We start from the raw sequence: 14,505 nt of genomic DNA, 5'->3' as shown, positions 1-14,505 counted from the left end.
TTTAAAATACCTTGTGCTGGCCATGCTGGAGTTGTGTTTAGAAACCGCGAGGTATACGACAATCAAAAGTAAAAATATACCACAATTATGATTTTTATATCAAAATGTTTTTTACACACGTGCATGAGACACCCTACTTTTCTTTTTCCGAAGACCAGGCTATAAACACTAAGAATACAAGAAATTCCTTATCCAAAGAAAAACTCTTGAGCCTTGGCGGACAGCTGCCTAACAATTTGCAGAGTTTACTCATAAAATACAAACGTGACATTCTATGTACAACCAGCATTTAATGGCATCAAAATTGTTCATACTTGGGCCATAACATGTACATGTCATGATGCATATTCTCGATGGGGCCATCTAAACTTCTTAGTACGAATATCAATGGGCTAGTCTGTGTACATGGGCAAGAATTCTTGAACCCGACTAAGTTAACTAAACTGATCCCTGTCTTTGAATTGCAAGAACCACCTCGTTACAACGTGGGCATCTATAAGAACTCGTAGCTGAGCACCGTGTGCGTAGACAATAATAACAGTACCTGAAAACAACAAAGAACTTGTCTATCGCAAGCATCGACATAGCCAAGCTTAGATAAAATACCAAAGCATAGTAGGTAAGGAAGAAATTAAGTCAGCACTAAATCAAAATTGTCCGAAACCAACAAGTAGCCAGATACTACATATTCACCTCGCACATGCACAGCTCATGCTAACTTTTAGACACTCTAATTTCTTAGGCCAGTCTCAGTGGGAGTTTCATGGAGTTCATGACATTAAATATCATCAATTTTGCTGATGTGGCAAGAAGAGAGAAGGATAGAGTTTCATGGGATGTGAGGAGAGTTTCATCACCATGAAACTCATCTGGCACGGTTACCTAGTTTTCAGTCTAGGTATCTGTGCCCATAAAACTTCCACTGAGACTGGCCTTAGAAGACAGATATTAGACTGAACTATGATTACAAATAACAGTTGTCTAGAAACCCTGGTAGGATCTTATCATTTCATAACATGCTTTTCCTTGTGTAGTTGTGTACCTCTCTTTTGTTTTGATCTTATATCTACTACTCTGAGCTAGAGTAACAAAACCATCCCAGTAATACTAATCTAGAATGGTTATCGGAAATGTGCCTTTTCTAACATGCTCCGTTGTTGTGCAAAATGTTAGGATGGAACCTACTGAAGGGATATGACCAAGGTAGGGCAATGAGAAGCAACATACCTGTGTTGACATGGAAGAGCTACAAAAGGAATGCTAGGCCTGGACCGACATATAGGGCAATCTGCTTCATCACCAGAAGAACCTGCCGAGTTATCTTTGGAGAAGGGGAGAAGGAACTTCTTTACTGAGGATGAGTTTAAGAGTGGAAGAAGCAAAAGCAACATTTCCTGCAGAATTAAGCAGTGTCATGCATAGCTCAGAGTTCAGGATTTGATGTTCTATTATCTACAGTACATTAAATAAAATCTATATGAACATCAAGATGCTGGCAAAAATATCAATGAACATAGGAAAAATGCTCTCTGATATGACACAAACGTTCCCCAGAGTATAAATATCAGCATCCAGCAATGTCCATACGAATAATGCTTGAGATTGCTTTGTAGTAACATACTTGCCTAGTTTTTCAAATGTGTTCAAATTTCAGACTGGATGACACTTTTGCTTAAATAAATAGTGAATATAAATTCATTGGTTTTTATCTTGTCATCTTGCAATAAGGTGAATTTAATGAACAGCAGTAATGTTACCTGTGATACTTAGCTTTCATAAACCTAAATAGCTTAAAAAATAACAAATCACATTAGAAACCCCATATACAATGTGGTCTAGTGCAGTCAAGCCTCTTTCACCCGTTTCGTTACATTTCAGTTCTTATACTAATATACTATCAAATTTATTGAAATGGAGCTACCAGCCCATTTTATTTACTTACATTCTATTAGGCTACTATGACCTTGCAAATTACAAAACTCACTGCTGTCCATGCATATTACGGGAAACTTTATCTTACGTGACACATACAGGGTTTTCGAATGTAGAAGAATGTTATGGCCAGGATTAGAGGCAAAGGTTAAAAAAAAACGTTATTAAACATCGCTTAATCGAGATTAAACGCTAAAAGGAGGCCTAATGTCTACGTTTAACCTTCCTAGGCACTAGTCAATAGGCTAGCGCATGCCTAGCGCCTAGCGTTTTCTTGAACATTGTTAGGGGCTGTGCAGAACAATGGGGACTGAGGGTGGGAGGTGAATGGATGTCGAAACGAACACTTGAGATCAGGCATGCCGGAGACGGCTGCTCTGAAACTCAAGGCCCAGAGTAGATGGGGATCTCTCCTGATAACTCTTTCCTTCATTCCAAATAGATGAGATCAGCCTGCATATATAGCCACCCCTAACTGATGCAATCTACTAACTTGACTTTCCTGACAAGTAGTGTAGGGATAACATTCTAATCCAACTACCTTGAAATCTAAGTAAAGAGATATACTAACAAACTACTGGACGCTAGATGAACTCTTGCTGCTGCCGTAGTACTCCTCGGGCCACATGGCTGGCCAGCCAGCTTCCATGACACAAATGGCACCAATAGTTTTTGTGCGAAATCTCAGAACTAACTAAAGAAACCTGCACATCAGCCCCTGGTCACTCTACAATAAAAGCCACATTACCAATCCATTATTCGCAAGTGCCTAACTAGATAGTCCTGAGTACATTTCACTACACCTACAAGGATTTCTTTACAGGACATACAGTTTTTACGCCACCACTGTCGTGCAAACTGCATTTGAACCGTGGTAACAAGGCAACATGTTTGACTTGGTAAAATTATTATTTCAAGGAAATGTAATAGTCTAATAGAGATCTTTTTTTCATTTGGAATTGAAATATGTGCAGTCAAGGTATCCTCAACCTCCCAAATCTGCATCCTACTATGTGGAAGTGCACAAACATATGCAGTCTACAATGTCAAACAGTGAAGGATATCAGACAACTAATTATTCAGAAAACTGGTAGGTGTTATGATCCATCAAGAATATATGCGATCCACATTGGCTAAACTTATCATTAGGAATATCAGTATATAACTATATACACAATCAAAAGCCTAGATCAAACTGTAAAATTGATAACTGCGTAAACTAGCAACTTTTTAGGTACCAACAGATTGTGAGATAACAATAGGGCTGCAAGAAAGTGATTTACCGAAAACTCATTCCAAACTAGCTGCCGATTCATGTACTCAAAGCTAACAGCTCTATTCATGTTGGGACTCTCGTAAACAAGTCTTGCTTTCAGAATTCTTTCTACAATAGTTTTGTACCTGTACAAGCACATAAGAAAGGCTCAAATATAGGTGTGTCATGTGGACTTCATAACAATTAAAAGGTGAACATGACAATAATCTTCTTTTTTAAAAAAAGAATAGCTTTCCATTTTTTCCACAGGGTATGTTGATCTAGCTCATTCAAATACAACATGCCATTATTTATCAATTTATTATCACAGTGTAGGGTACATGCTGTACACGTTCTATATGTTAGATTTCTAGATAGATGGTTAGCAATGCCAAACTAGGTGCCACCTGTTAGGGGCCTACCCACCATTATATTAAGAAGCAGGAACAAATCACAAAACCGGTCTGATCCCATGTCTGGATCCTGTTAATCATGAATAATTTCTGCAATCCTCATGATGCAAGAGGAAATGCCCATAATCAAATAGGCACAAGAAGGTACCTTCCACCATAAAGGAACAATAACAGGTTACAGAATGAAGCGGCTCTGTACAATCCTTCAGCATTCTGCACTAAACCCCAGGCGCGGCGTGCTAGTGGTCTCTACAACATGAAATGGATATTTTAAGTTATAAGAGTGAAAATGAATTGTTAGTTTTCAGAAAGAAGATATGAGGGTCACCTGTTCAGAATCACCCCATCGACGGAAAGCAGAAAAAGACTGCAATCTTGACCATATATATTGGCCACCGACAAAGCTAATACAATAAAGTATCTTTTGAGAAACAGAAAGCCCAGGTCCTTCCAAACCTGTTCTTACTGAAAATGCAAAATGAATCCATCAGATGTAGCTCAGAAATACCCATCTAAATATACTAGCACTCTCTCAAACAAAACAAATAAGTATGAAAAAGCAGACTCCTGTGAATATGGCAAATGAGCTAAACTTGGCTAAGATAATGATATGAACTTGGGATTGAAAAAGATAAGCAACAGATGGAGCGTAAATCATATCAATGCTCTGAATAGATATTTAGGTGGAACTATATCTGCTATTCTGCTATGTCAGATAACCTTGGTGCTGTTCAGTCCATTTGAAGAACTTGACCTCAAATTCGGTTTGATAAAGAAAAAGAGATTGTCTATAGCATGCACTGAAAAAAAAACTCCAACCAAGCTATAATTTTTTATGTGTTCATGTAAATATGATAGACTGTGTTCCTGAATGGTTTAACACCATGTGGAATGGGGCCAGAAGGGCACATCTTGAGGGGACAACATGCTAGAAGAGGATAGGATGAGCATAGATAAAGAAGGCTTTAGACAAGGTGAAGCCTGATGCTTAGTCAAGTAATTGTTTAAACGTAAAGGATACGGTTGTGATAGTCCTATCCTTTTTGCAGATAGTGGAAAAGATGTATCTATATCTATAAACATGAAACACTAAAGATATGTAACTAATAATGAGTCACAACAAACTAACAGATTATGAGATACACATGTAACATTCTAATTATGCAATAATATGCAAAACAGCATGCATGCCATGCCTAGTGACAGTGTCCGCACTAGCACAAATCCATGATATCCAACTCGTTCCATTGCATAACCAATTTCCATTTGCTGGCTGCGGAAAGTAGTTGTTATAAGATCTATCACACTATTTGACAATCAGATTATAGTTTGACAAATTATTTCATCCAAATAGTTAATACTTCGCTATTTTCCCTCATATAGTCAAGGAAATATACTACCTAAAGCTGGTGCAAGTTAGGCCCCTCTGTAACGCTGCTGGAGTCCCCAGCAGCCAGCATTCTCAGTCAGATGTAAAACGCTTGCTAAGCTTTCAATATAAAGCTGGGCGATTTTCCTTTGATCGAAATATAACCAAGGAAATAAAAAAAAAATCGGTCTGTGAGGGGCTAGCTGTGCCCCAAACGTTAGTGAAAGAAGGTCTCTTACGCAGACCGAGATAAACCCACAAACCCTACCCCACCCTTACACAGGGAACCGCAACCTGTGTGAGTCAGGATGGCTCTTCTTTGCCGTGGGACAGACGAGGGGAATACCTGAGGAGGTGCTACTAGAGCCCTCTAACTAACTCATCTAGAGGCACATTCGCTAATCAAGGAAATATCCTTCATCAACACAGTTCAGAGAAAAAAAAAGCTATAAAAATAACCAAAAAATATGGAACTGGTTGCTCCAAATAAGATGATCATAATTGAACACCACTCCACTGTGTATTTGTATTAGGTTTTTATATAAGCAACCACTTGTACTCAACTGGGCATGAAATTCATAATGAGAACATACTAGGTGGGGATATCATGCAAAAGCCTAAGGTTTGACCGTAATCCAGAACAGCAAAATATTACCCTGTTTCAAAATAAATTTGTTGATCCAAAATATCAACATGGACTTGGGGTTTTCAAATAAAATAAGTTTCCTTAACTACAGTAGTCATACGAATATTAGAAAAATAGTTATCATAATTTTCAGAGCCTAAGATTTCTCAGGAAAGATGCTTTTTGCACTTTTAATCTGTGGTGATTTTAGAACATAGCATCTCACGTGAGACCTTGGACGTTGAATATATTGCTAAAGGTCACCGTGTATTTACAGATTAAATCTTTTGTGGGTAAGAAAAGGACAGACGATGAGCATAATTGCAGAAGCAGCCTCTGCATGGAAAGTTAGACCTACAAGAGCTAGGTGCCTCAACCAAAGCATGCAAGCAAAGAGAATATTAATGTGCAGGAAACGTGCAAAACAATGTATCTTCGGCAAAAATGTTCAGGAAGACCAACCACCTCCACCTAGTCAGCATGATTAGTTGAAGAAAGAGACATGAAGTGCATACCATATGAAAAAATTGACAGCAATTGACATAAAGTTAATAGAAAAAATACCTTCTGTTCCAGTGATGGGTGCTGCCTGCTCATCTCTATACCTTAGGTTCATCAGTGCATTGCCTGGGGTTGGCTTGTCAACCCAAATTGAGAACCTCCAGATGAGGAATTCGAGGAAAGCATCGAGCTCAGGCTCATATTGGAATAAGAGTCCTGGCTGATATTAAGAAAAAGCATGAATACTGAAAGCACCAACTAGCAGTGCACTTAAGCTCTATGCAAGCAGAAAAGAGCATCCACATCACTGGGATCAGTAAAGAAAGCACCTTCATTAAGGAGAACACTTTGACTAGCTGCTCTTTCAACATGGCAGACATCTCAACATCTAGCCTTGCAGCATCAAACTGGTTCACCCTAGATATTGAAATTGGTATAATGACCTGCACAAGAAAAAGAGGTTCCATCCCACATTAAACTTTTATGCCTGCAATCATCATGCCCATTCTGACAGACAGATCACAAAACTTCTCTTCTATTTAACAGCCACTAAGCATTCTCTTGGTAAAGAACTAGGAACCAACAGCTACATAAGAATCAACAACAAATATTGCAATCAATAAATATGCTTTTGAGAGCTCCAGATCACCGCAAAATTTCGTACATGTACTCCCTCCTTCCCCGTTTATAAGGCATGGTGGAACATGACACGGTCTTCTAAACAACACTTTGACCATTTATTTATCATATATTATATCATTTTTTTATTATAAATTTATAATCATTGTAAACTATATTTGATTATGAATCCAATCATATGAAATTTGCATTATAAAAACAAAAATTTAATAGTCAAATTATTGGTCAAAGATGAGAAGGTTTGAATCTTGATATACGTGTATGCCTTATAAACGGGGAAGGAGGGAGTACTTCATATGCAAAACCATAAGCCCAGAACAGCAAAACTGCAAACCCCGTATGCTTGTGTGGGATTTCAAGTCCCATACAATCGAGAAATTATGTAGCATATCAAGCGCCATGCAACAAAACCACCCCAAGAACACAGGGGAAACGCATCTGCACCTTGGATGTCTCGCGCAGCGACTCCCACAGCGGGACGAGGCGTTGAAACTCGGCGTGCCATGCGTCCTGTGGCGGCGGCCCGTCCGAAGCAGCGGCGGACTCAACGTGGGGCATAGAGGTTCAGTTGAACCCCACAAATTCTTGGGAAATAAACTGCGACCGCACCTCAGGTGGATTTCGCCTCGTGCGGCGAGGAGGAAGAGTCTGACGGCACCATGGATGATGGAATAGGATACTAGGTTAGCCAAATCCGCGAGTAATGCAGCGAAAGAAAACGGGAGACTTGGAATCGAGAGAAGGTTCACCGGAACTAAACCAGAAGCACAATCCGGACAAGTGAAGCTAGGTCCAAATACCCCCTCTCCAGCGCCGGCCCGGTGCTAGCATAGAGCAGAGATGGCGCGGGCGTCGGATCAACCGCTCGATGAGATGTCTCCGAAGGAAGGTGGGCCGACGGCAAGATGCGTCCCGTCGCGGGCGGTGAGGTCGCCGGCGCTGATGAGCTAGTACAAGTGCTCGCGGTAGAAGAGGGGAAAGGGAATCCTCCCTCGTCCAACGAGCTGGCTCGGCTCGTTACGGGAACGAGCTAAAACTTCAGCTCGGCTCGGCTCCCCGTCAGCTCTCATTAGGGCTTAGGCCCGCCCATTATGCAGCAAGGCAAAGAATCAAACATTTACTAGCGCACATCTCCAGCAGTTACTGCAATTTTGCAGTGATTTTGTGATCAAGGGAATCAATTAGAATGCGATCCGGCTCTAACTGTTTCCATTTTTGTTCTAGGGAAAGCGAAGCAGTGGTTCTCTACCAACTGAAGTGCATTAGACTCTTGGGACAAGTGTACCAGGACTTCATGGAAGGATTTCTAGCTTGCAGCAGATGTCCAATGAGTCAATCCGTGAAGTATGGGAGAGCATCACGAGTACATGGGAGCACTGTTATGCCATTTAAGAAGTGAAAGCAAGCCAAGTTTTTTATAGTTCTAATACATAAAAGGATTAGAACTCTAACTCTTAGTAAGCATGATAACTAAGGCCCCACAAGGTCTCCACAAGCTTGCCTTCGCATATTGAATTATTGATCTCTGGCCGGTGGCTGGTGCTGATTTGTTGTGAGAGAAAAGTACTGCTGGCTGGCTGATGGCTGCTGGCTGGTGTTGGTTTGGTGTGAGAGAAAAACACTGTTGACTAGATGTAGCGAACAAAGTGTTGATGCCCTGCACCACTGGTCCCTCATATTTAACCAACAACAATATAGCCTTTTGTCCCAAGTGAGTTGGGGTAGACTATAGATGAAACCCAAAAGACACAAAGGTCACAGTTCAGGCACGCTGATAGCTAGTTTCCAAACGCTCCTATCCAAAGCTACCTCTTCAGAGATATTACAATCCTTAAGGTCTCTCTTAACCGACTCGTCCCAAGTCAGTTTAGGTCTACATCTACCCCTCTTTACCTTATCGACACGCTTTAGAACCCCACTACGCACTGTCGCCTCAAGAGGCCTCCATTGGATATGTCCAAACCATCTCAACCGATGTTAAGTAAGTTTCTCCTCAATTGGTGCCACTCCTACCCCTTTCCGAATAACTTCGTTCCGGACTCTATCTCTTTTTGTGTGCCCGCAAAACCACCGCAACATCTGCATATCTGCTACACTCAGTTGCTGGACATGTCGCCTTTTTGTGGGCCAACATTCAGCATCATATAATATCGCCGGGCGAATCGCTGTCCAGCTGTATAATTTTTTTTCCTTCTCCCGTTAGCTTGGAGGAATAACTGAATTGACCTCGCCTCAGCCGCTTGATTCCAGTGACCTCCTCTCCAACTTTTCAATTGTGGTCATGCATCCATCCCCAAAATTCTCATTTTCAGATAACGCTTTTAACTGTATCTCTTAAGTTGCTGAGTTGATGGCATTCTTGCCCCTACGTCAAGGATCCAGATGAGCTGCTTTGCCGCATCCGCATGCAGCAGAAGTTTGTTGTTCCCATCCCTCTGCTTTTGCCCACTGCCTCAATTTTTACTTGTGTACTGCAATCTCAGAAAAAGGGTTGTAGACGTGCACGGACTACTCCAACGCTGCAGCAACCACCTGCTGTCAGGGGAGGGCCCTGCCTGCTGTAACTTCGGCCAGAAGGCCAAGGCTTGTTTAGTTCCTTCAAAATTCCAAAACTTTATAAAATTCTCTATCACATTGAATTTTTCAATACATGCATGAAGTATTAAATATAGCTAAACAAAATAATTAATTACACAATTTATTTGTAATTTGCGAGACGAATCTTTTGAGCCTAGTTAATCTATGATGGGACAATAATTACCAAATACAAATGAAAATGTTACAATATTTTACATCCAAAAGTTTTTACATCTAAACAGGCCCCAAACGTTGTAATGTGGTACTGTAGCACTTCTGACAAATAAGAGTGGACAGTGATATGAGAGTAGTGAAGAGATTGCCAAATTTTACAACAGAGTTTGTTCTAAGGATAAAATGGTCCTTTCATCTGCTCTCTAACATTGTTATTCTAACAGACAGACGAAAATGGCAGAAAGGGAAACGAAGTTTAGCTCAATGGCAAATAGGGAAAGAAAATTTTCTCAATGGCAAATAGGGAACCACTATAAATTTTAATGGCAAATAAGGAATTTTCTCTCATCACAATGAGGCCCGGTGAGCTAGATCGCGAGATTTCTGTTCTACCTGAAGGCTTACCTCCACATGCTGCTCCCCACACAGAGAATGCAGCTGAATTCCAACACTTAAGCAGTATAAAAATAATATGATGAGCACTGATAGCTGTACAAGGATTGTAAATGTCATATAAGCACAAAATTTAGAGTGCCACCAATTAAACATAATCCGTTAGACAATGCTGCACTAGGCAGATCTCGCTTCAATGCTCGCATCATGTGAGCACATACAAACTAGCAGATCTGTGCTCTCCCAGCAGTTCACTAAATAAAGCACAAAATTGACTGCTGGAAGGACAGAACATCACCTTCCTCCATGCACTGTCACTATGGAGAAAACAATAGTGTACATGAGCTGACTTAAAATATTCGAACAGGCGGTTGAAAGCCGAGATTTAGTGCTCAAAAGTAACGCTAGCACGCGTGGAAACTTTCTGGAACTCAGATGCAGGGGTGTCAGTCATCACAAAATTTTTTCAAACGATTCTACGGTTTCGGGTTACAAGATTGAAAAGAGTTTTATTTGAGGAATGTGCATCCCAGGAACAAGAAAACGTAAGCAACCAGCGAGGTGAGAAGCTCTAGGGACCATGAAGGTGGGATGATGAATGTCGGGATCAGTGGGACCAATAGAGAACCAACAATCCAGCCGCCAACAAGTACTCCAAACCTGGAAGGACAAAGAGTGAGTAAACATGGAGATGTTGATGACCAGTCAAGGCATTTTGATGGAAGAAACTTTCACTACCCAGTGGTTGAGGCCCTGAGGAGGTTCTTCATCTTGTCGTTGAGGAAGTATATGCATGAGAAGAGTGATATTGCAAGCTGCACATGAAAACCATTCACCAGTTCAGTGAAGCTCAAGATGGGAAGTATTTCAGATCTACTTATCTAGGATTTATCAGGTCATGTATTTCCATAGTATACAAGATGGTTGATGCCAATGCTTTCTTGAAGAATCAATCATTCACCAAATGGATGTTACAAATTTCATCAGGTTAGTAAGTTCTATTGATGTTAGACAAGAAAATAAACAAACATAGGCATGGCAAAACTGTGATTTAACGCCAAGGTGATTAGTGACAAATAAACCAACAGGTAATGTGAAATTTCACAACCTACAACCCCAGCTTCCAGAAATCCATGGAATTAAACATGTCCACAAACAACAAAAGATAGACCGTAGAATGTCAGGAAAAACCAAAGTATATACCTGGAATGCAGGTCCATTCTCAGCAGAAGTTGCTATGCTCCACCCAGCAATGAAAGCAAAGAAGAACAATCTTCTGGAAATGATATCCATTGATGGAACCTCAAAGTAACCAAGCAATGCCTTGACCCATGATGGGGATTCCTCTACTCGCTTCTTTAACTTGGTTTTCAGATTGATTTTTGTCTTCTTCCGCTGCTGGTAGCTCTTCATAATTATCTTCTCATAAGCGCCTTCAATAGCTTCTTCACTCGGTTCATGCCCAGCATATTGTTGAATAAGAAAATTCCTTGCACTTCGGATCTCTTCTTCAGATGCGTCACGATCAATGCCAAGAAGCTTGTAGGGATCTCGAATTCGGTATCTTGGGAACACTGGAACATGCTCTGTTAATAAACCAAACAAAGGAGGTGGATACCATATAAGCTGACTGTTGTCAAGCAATACTGAACAAAACCATAGAATCTAAAAACCTTCTATATTATAAGCCTGAGACTCTTAGGAAATGGAACTATGCAGCCAACTGAATTCACACCAGTATACGTGTGACAAATAATCGGATCGAAGTGGTCTTTCAGTCTTTCTATAAATTGCTTTCCTTCCAAGAAAGGAACAGCCAGGCCAATATTGATACAAAACAATGGCCCAATGGCTACAAGAATGTCCAACAGTTTACAAACTATAGGTGCTTCCATAAAAAATTATAGTAAACTGAAGTGTTTGATTAAGCAACAGTGTGTATACTAGAGAGGAATGCAATCGAACCGAACTAGTTAGGTATATTAATCGGAAGCAACATCTAGCAATTTTCATGTTCAATCATCAAAAATCATTTTACCCTTTCTGGAATTTTTCCACTAAAAAGGTTCAAGTGGCTTCATAAGAAAAAAAAGCTTCAAGTGGAAAATTTGGCAACATAACATGGTTATCCGTAATTCAATAATACAAATGGAGTCTTAGACTGTTCTATATTATAAGAAACCAAAACATAAACTGGGCATGGTAAGAAACAGAACCGTGGAAACAACTAGATTCAGACATATATATATGTTGCTACAATTAAATGAATGTGGGTTATTATCTTTCTAAGAACGTGCTTTCTGATTTTCAGGTGCAAGGACAGGTACAAAGCATTGATAGAGCTAAGCTAAAAGAAATCCCACTATTTACCAGTTACAGGTGCTTGCATAAGAAGTTACTTAGCTACCACAAGCCTTTGATTTAGCAACAGCATGTGCGCATACTAGAGAAATGCAATTGAAATCAATCAGCCAAGTTTCCTTAAAGTACATGGTAGAAATATTCTCGCTCTTTACATCTAGTTTTGTTAAACAAACACTCCTAAAAGCATGGCCCCTTCAATGTGGACAACCTAATGACAATGATATGGTGCTGGTTGCTAAGCCATCCGCCACATTCTGGATTTTGCAATAGCGCCCTTACAAACTAGTGCCCCCTAGTTGTGACCCTAAAACATCTTAACCCTTTCTAAAATTACCACTACAAAGCTTGAACTGCAAAATTCAGCAAAGATTACGCAGGTCGCACCAATCCAACCTGTATCTCACCGCCTAGCAACCTCAAATGCATCACGATAACACCGAGTGTTGTGCATTGTAGCGTTGCTCACACTAAACAATACGGGCCAGCCCACTCCTCAAACCATTACACCACCCGCACATTATTCCTTGATCCATGCATCGGCAACCCAAAAGCCAGCCTACAATACCATCCCGTCGAAGTCAAGGCAGAAAGCCTCCTACCGTAGCTGAACCCGCGGTCTTCGCTGGCGCCGGCGCCACCGCCGATGGAGACGCTCATGGAGCACCGCGGGCCCCGCAGCCGCGGCGGCAGCGCGAGGATCCCGCCGCGCACCAACGCGACGCCATCCGGGCCCCATCGTCCGATGCTGAATTCAAACAAAGAGCCACGAGACCGTGTCAGCACCCCCGCGGGAAGAGGCGGCGGCAGGGAGGGGGGCGAGAGGAGGATGGTTTAAGGCAGGGGGCGCGCACCGGAGGAGCCGCGGGTGCGGGCGGGCGAGGAAGGCCGCCGCCGTGGCCTGCATCTCCGGCGCCTCCGCGGCGAGGGGGAGGGAGGCTGTCTTGCTGCGAGCGCGACCGCCGCGGGGGGAGGGAGGAGAGGATTGGATAGGAAGCGACGGGGAAGACGGGGAGGCCGCCGAGCAGGTTGGTGGGTCGTGAGGCCGGTCGGGGTTTTACTGGGCCGGCTGAGCTGGGCTTTTACACTCTGAGTGGGCCGTGTTCGATTGTTTTCTTTTATCAAGCAACTCCAGTAGAGCTGTTAAATTTAGATGGACAAATATCCATTTAGAATCCCACTTCTAAATTTTAATCACCATAAATATCATCCACTCCAGCAGGCTGAGTACATTGGGCTTCCACAGTTGGCAGCACAAATAGAGCGCCACCAAATTTAAGGGGGTGGGGGAGAAATTTGAAAGGCCTATCAAAATAGCAGCTCATTCGCTCTCTCTGCTAGAGATTGATTTTTAATATCCACTGACTAAATATTTATATGGTAGTCAATTTTTGCTAGAGAGAACTGGAGTTGCTCTCAGACGTGTGTCAGCCTAAACTTAGTGCGCCTTTCAGCAAGTATGGGCTTATCCACTCTGAAAAAAAAGTATGGGCTTATCCATGTGACAACTCGCCTCTCTTGCAAAACAGACGCAACTGAGCTGATTAGTTAGAGCGTTCGAGTTTCTAAAACCTCCATCCATTTTAAAGTATATATTTTTTTAATTTTTCTAAATACATGCTATTCTTCTACGTATATACTTCGCTAGATACATATATGTATTTGAAAAAGCTAAAACAACTTATAATTTGAAATGATATCGGCAGATTGACCTAAGCATTGCACACTATGCAGCGGATAGTTACTGTATTAATTAAATGAGTATAAAGCTTTTTGTGCCACTTAAAGAAAAATTATAATTACTCCACTTTGTTCATAAATAAGGGCAGTCTCAGTGGGAGTGTCATCGACACAGTTACCTAGACTGAAATTTTAAGAACTGTGCCAGTGGAGTGTCATGGTGATAGCACTGCTCTCTTCTTTCTCCTCATGCTATTTGTACATGTTAACAAATTTAATGTCCATAACACTCTTATGACACTTCCACTGAGACTGGCATAACTAAGCAGTCTTAGGCTGGTGCTAATCTCAGTGTACAGTGCACAGTTACCAAAACTGAGAAATAAGTAACTGTGTCGGCTGTGTTTCATGTGGCTGAAACTTCTCTCTCATTCCATAAAATTCTCTCATTCTCTCTCTTAATCACGTCAGCAAAATTGATGATATGGCATAGAGTTTAATGCCATAAAACTCTTCATGGAAGAAAAAATGTGATTCATCCTCTCATAAAAACTGGCAGAGTCAGCTCCAATTGAAGCGTTTTCTA

General features: G+C 41.3%; 2 protein-coding genes across 4 annotated transcripts; both read right to left on the bottom strand.

Moving 5' to 3' along the window:
- Nucleotides 1-69: 69 nt before the first annotated feature.
- On the bottom strand, nt 70-7,745 carry LOC120678565 (peroxisome biogenesis protein 2-like). 3 transcript variants are annotated; one of them, XM_039959815.1, is made up of 9 exons: nt 7,484-7,745; nt 7,179-7,382; nt 6,425-6,538; nt 6,159-6,315; nt 3,929-4,065; nt 3,749-3,849; nt 3,216-3,333; nt 1,228-1,394; nt 70-544 (listed from the first exon to the last, which is right to left on the bottom strand). In XM_039959815.1, exons 2-9 carry the CDS (start codon nt 7,290-7,292, stop codon nt 439-441), a joined length of 1,014 nt encoding a protein of 337 aa, XP_039815749.1. In that variant the 5' UTR covers nt 7,293-7,382; nt 7,484-7,745; the 3' UTR covers nt 70-438. The 3 variants fall into 3 exon arrangements, with proteins under 3 accessions (XP_039815749.1, XP_039815755.1, XP_039815763.1); XM_039959821.1 differs by having other exon boundaries at nt 7,495-7,745; XM_039959829.1 differs by having other exon boundaries at nt 7,535-7,745.
- Nucleotides 7,746-9,975: 2,230 nt separating this feature from the next.
- LOC120678558 (protein CHAPERONE-LIKE PROTEIN OF POR1, chloroplastic-like) lies at nt 9,976-13,255 on the bottom strand. Its single transcript, XM_039959804.1, has 5 exons — nt 13,094-13,255; nt 12,842-12,987; nt 11,082-11,464; nt 10,617-10,693; nt 9,976-10,538 (listed from the first exon to the last, which is right to left on the bottom strand). The coding sequence occupies exons 1-5, from the start codon at nt 13,144-13,146 to the stop codon at nt 10,388-10,390; spliced, it is 810 nt and encodes a 269-aa protein (XP_039815738.1). The 5' UTR covers nt 13,147-13,255; the 3' UTR covers nt 9,976-10,387.
- Nucleotides 13,256-14,505: the final 1,250 nt, after the last annotated feature.

The sequence above is a fragment of the Panicum virgatum genome, chromosome 2K (genome assembly GCF_016808335.1).
Source record: "Panicum virgatum strain AP13 chromosome 2K, P.virgatum_v5, whole genome shotgun sequence".
Taxonomy (NCBI): domain Eukaryota; kingdom Viridiplantae; phylum Streptophyta; class Magnoliopsida; order Poales; family Poaceae; genus Panicum; species Panicum virgatum.
Note: the sequence above shows the minus strand (reverse complement) of the source record. Positions and strands in the feature narration are given on the sequence as shown.

Excerpts from the sequence above, each read along its gene's own strand:
- LOC120678558 (XM_039959804.1), bottom strand. The coding sequence starts at position 13,146 with ATGCAGGCCACGGCGGCGGCCTTCCTCGCCCGCCCGCACCCGCGGCTC. Across the intron at positions 12,988-13,093 it reads CCGCACCCGCGGCTCCTCCG|CATCGGACGATGGGGCCCGG; the intron begins GTGCGCGCCCCC and ends GTTTGAATTCAG. Across the intron at positions 11,465-12,841 it reads AGACCGCGGGTTCAGCTACG|AGCATGTTCCAGTGTTCCCA; the intron begins GTAGGAGGCTTT and ends GTTTATTAACAG.
- LOC120678565 (XM_039959815.1), bottom strand. The coding sequence starts at position 7,292 with ATGCCCCACGTTGAGTCCGCCGCTGCTTCGGACGGGCCGCCGCCACAG. Across the intron at positions 6,539-7,178 it reads CGCTGCGCGAGACATCCAAG|GTCATTATACCAATTTCAAT; the intron begins GTGCAGATGCGT and ends TTTCTTGTGCAG. Across the intron at positions 3,850-3,928 it reads GATGGGGTGATTCTGAACAG|AGACCACTAGCACGCCGCGC; the intron begins GTGACCCTCATA and ends TTCATGTTGTAG.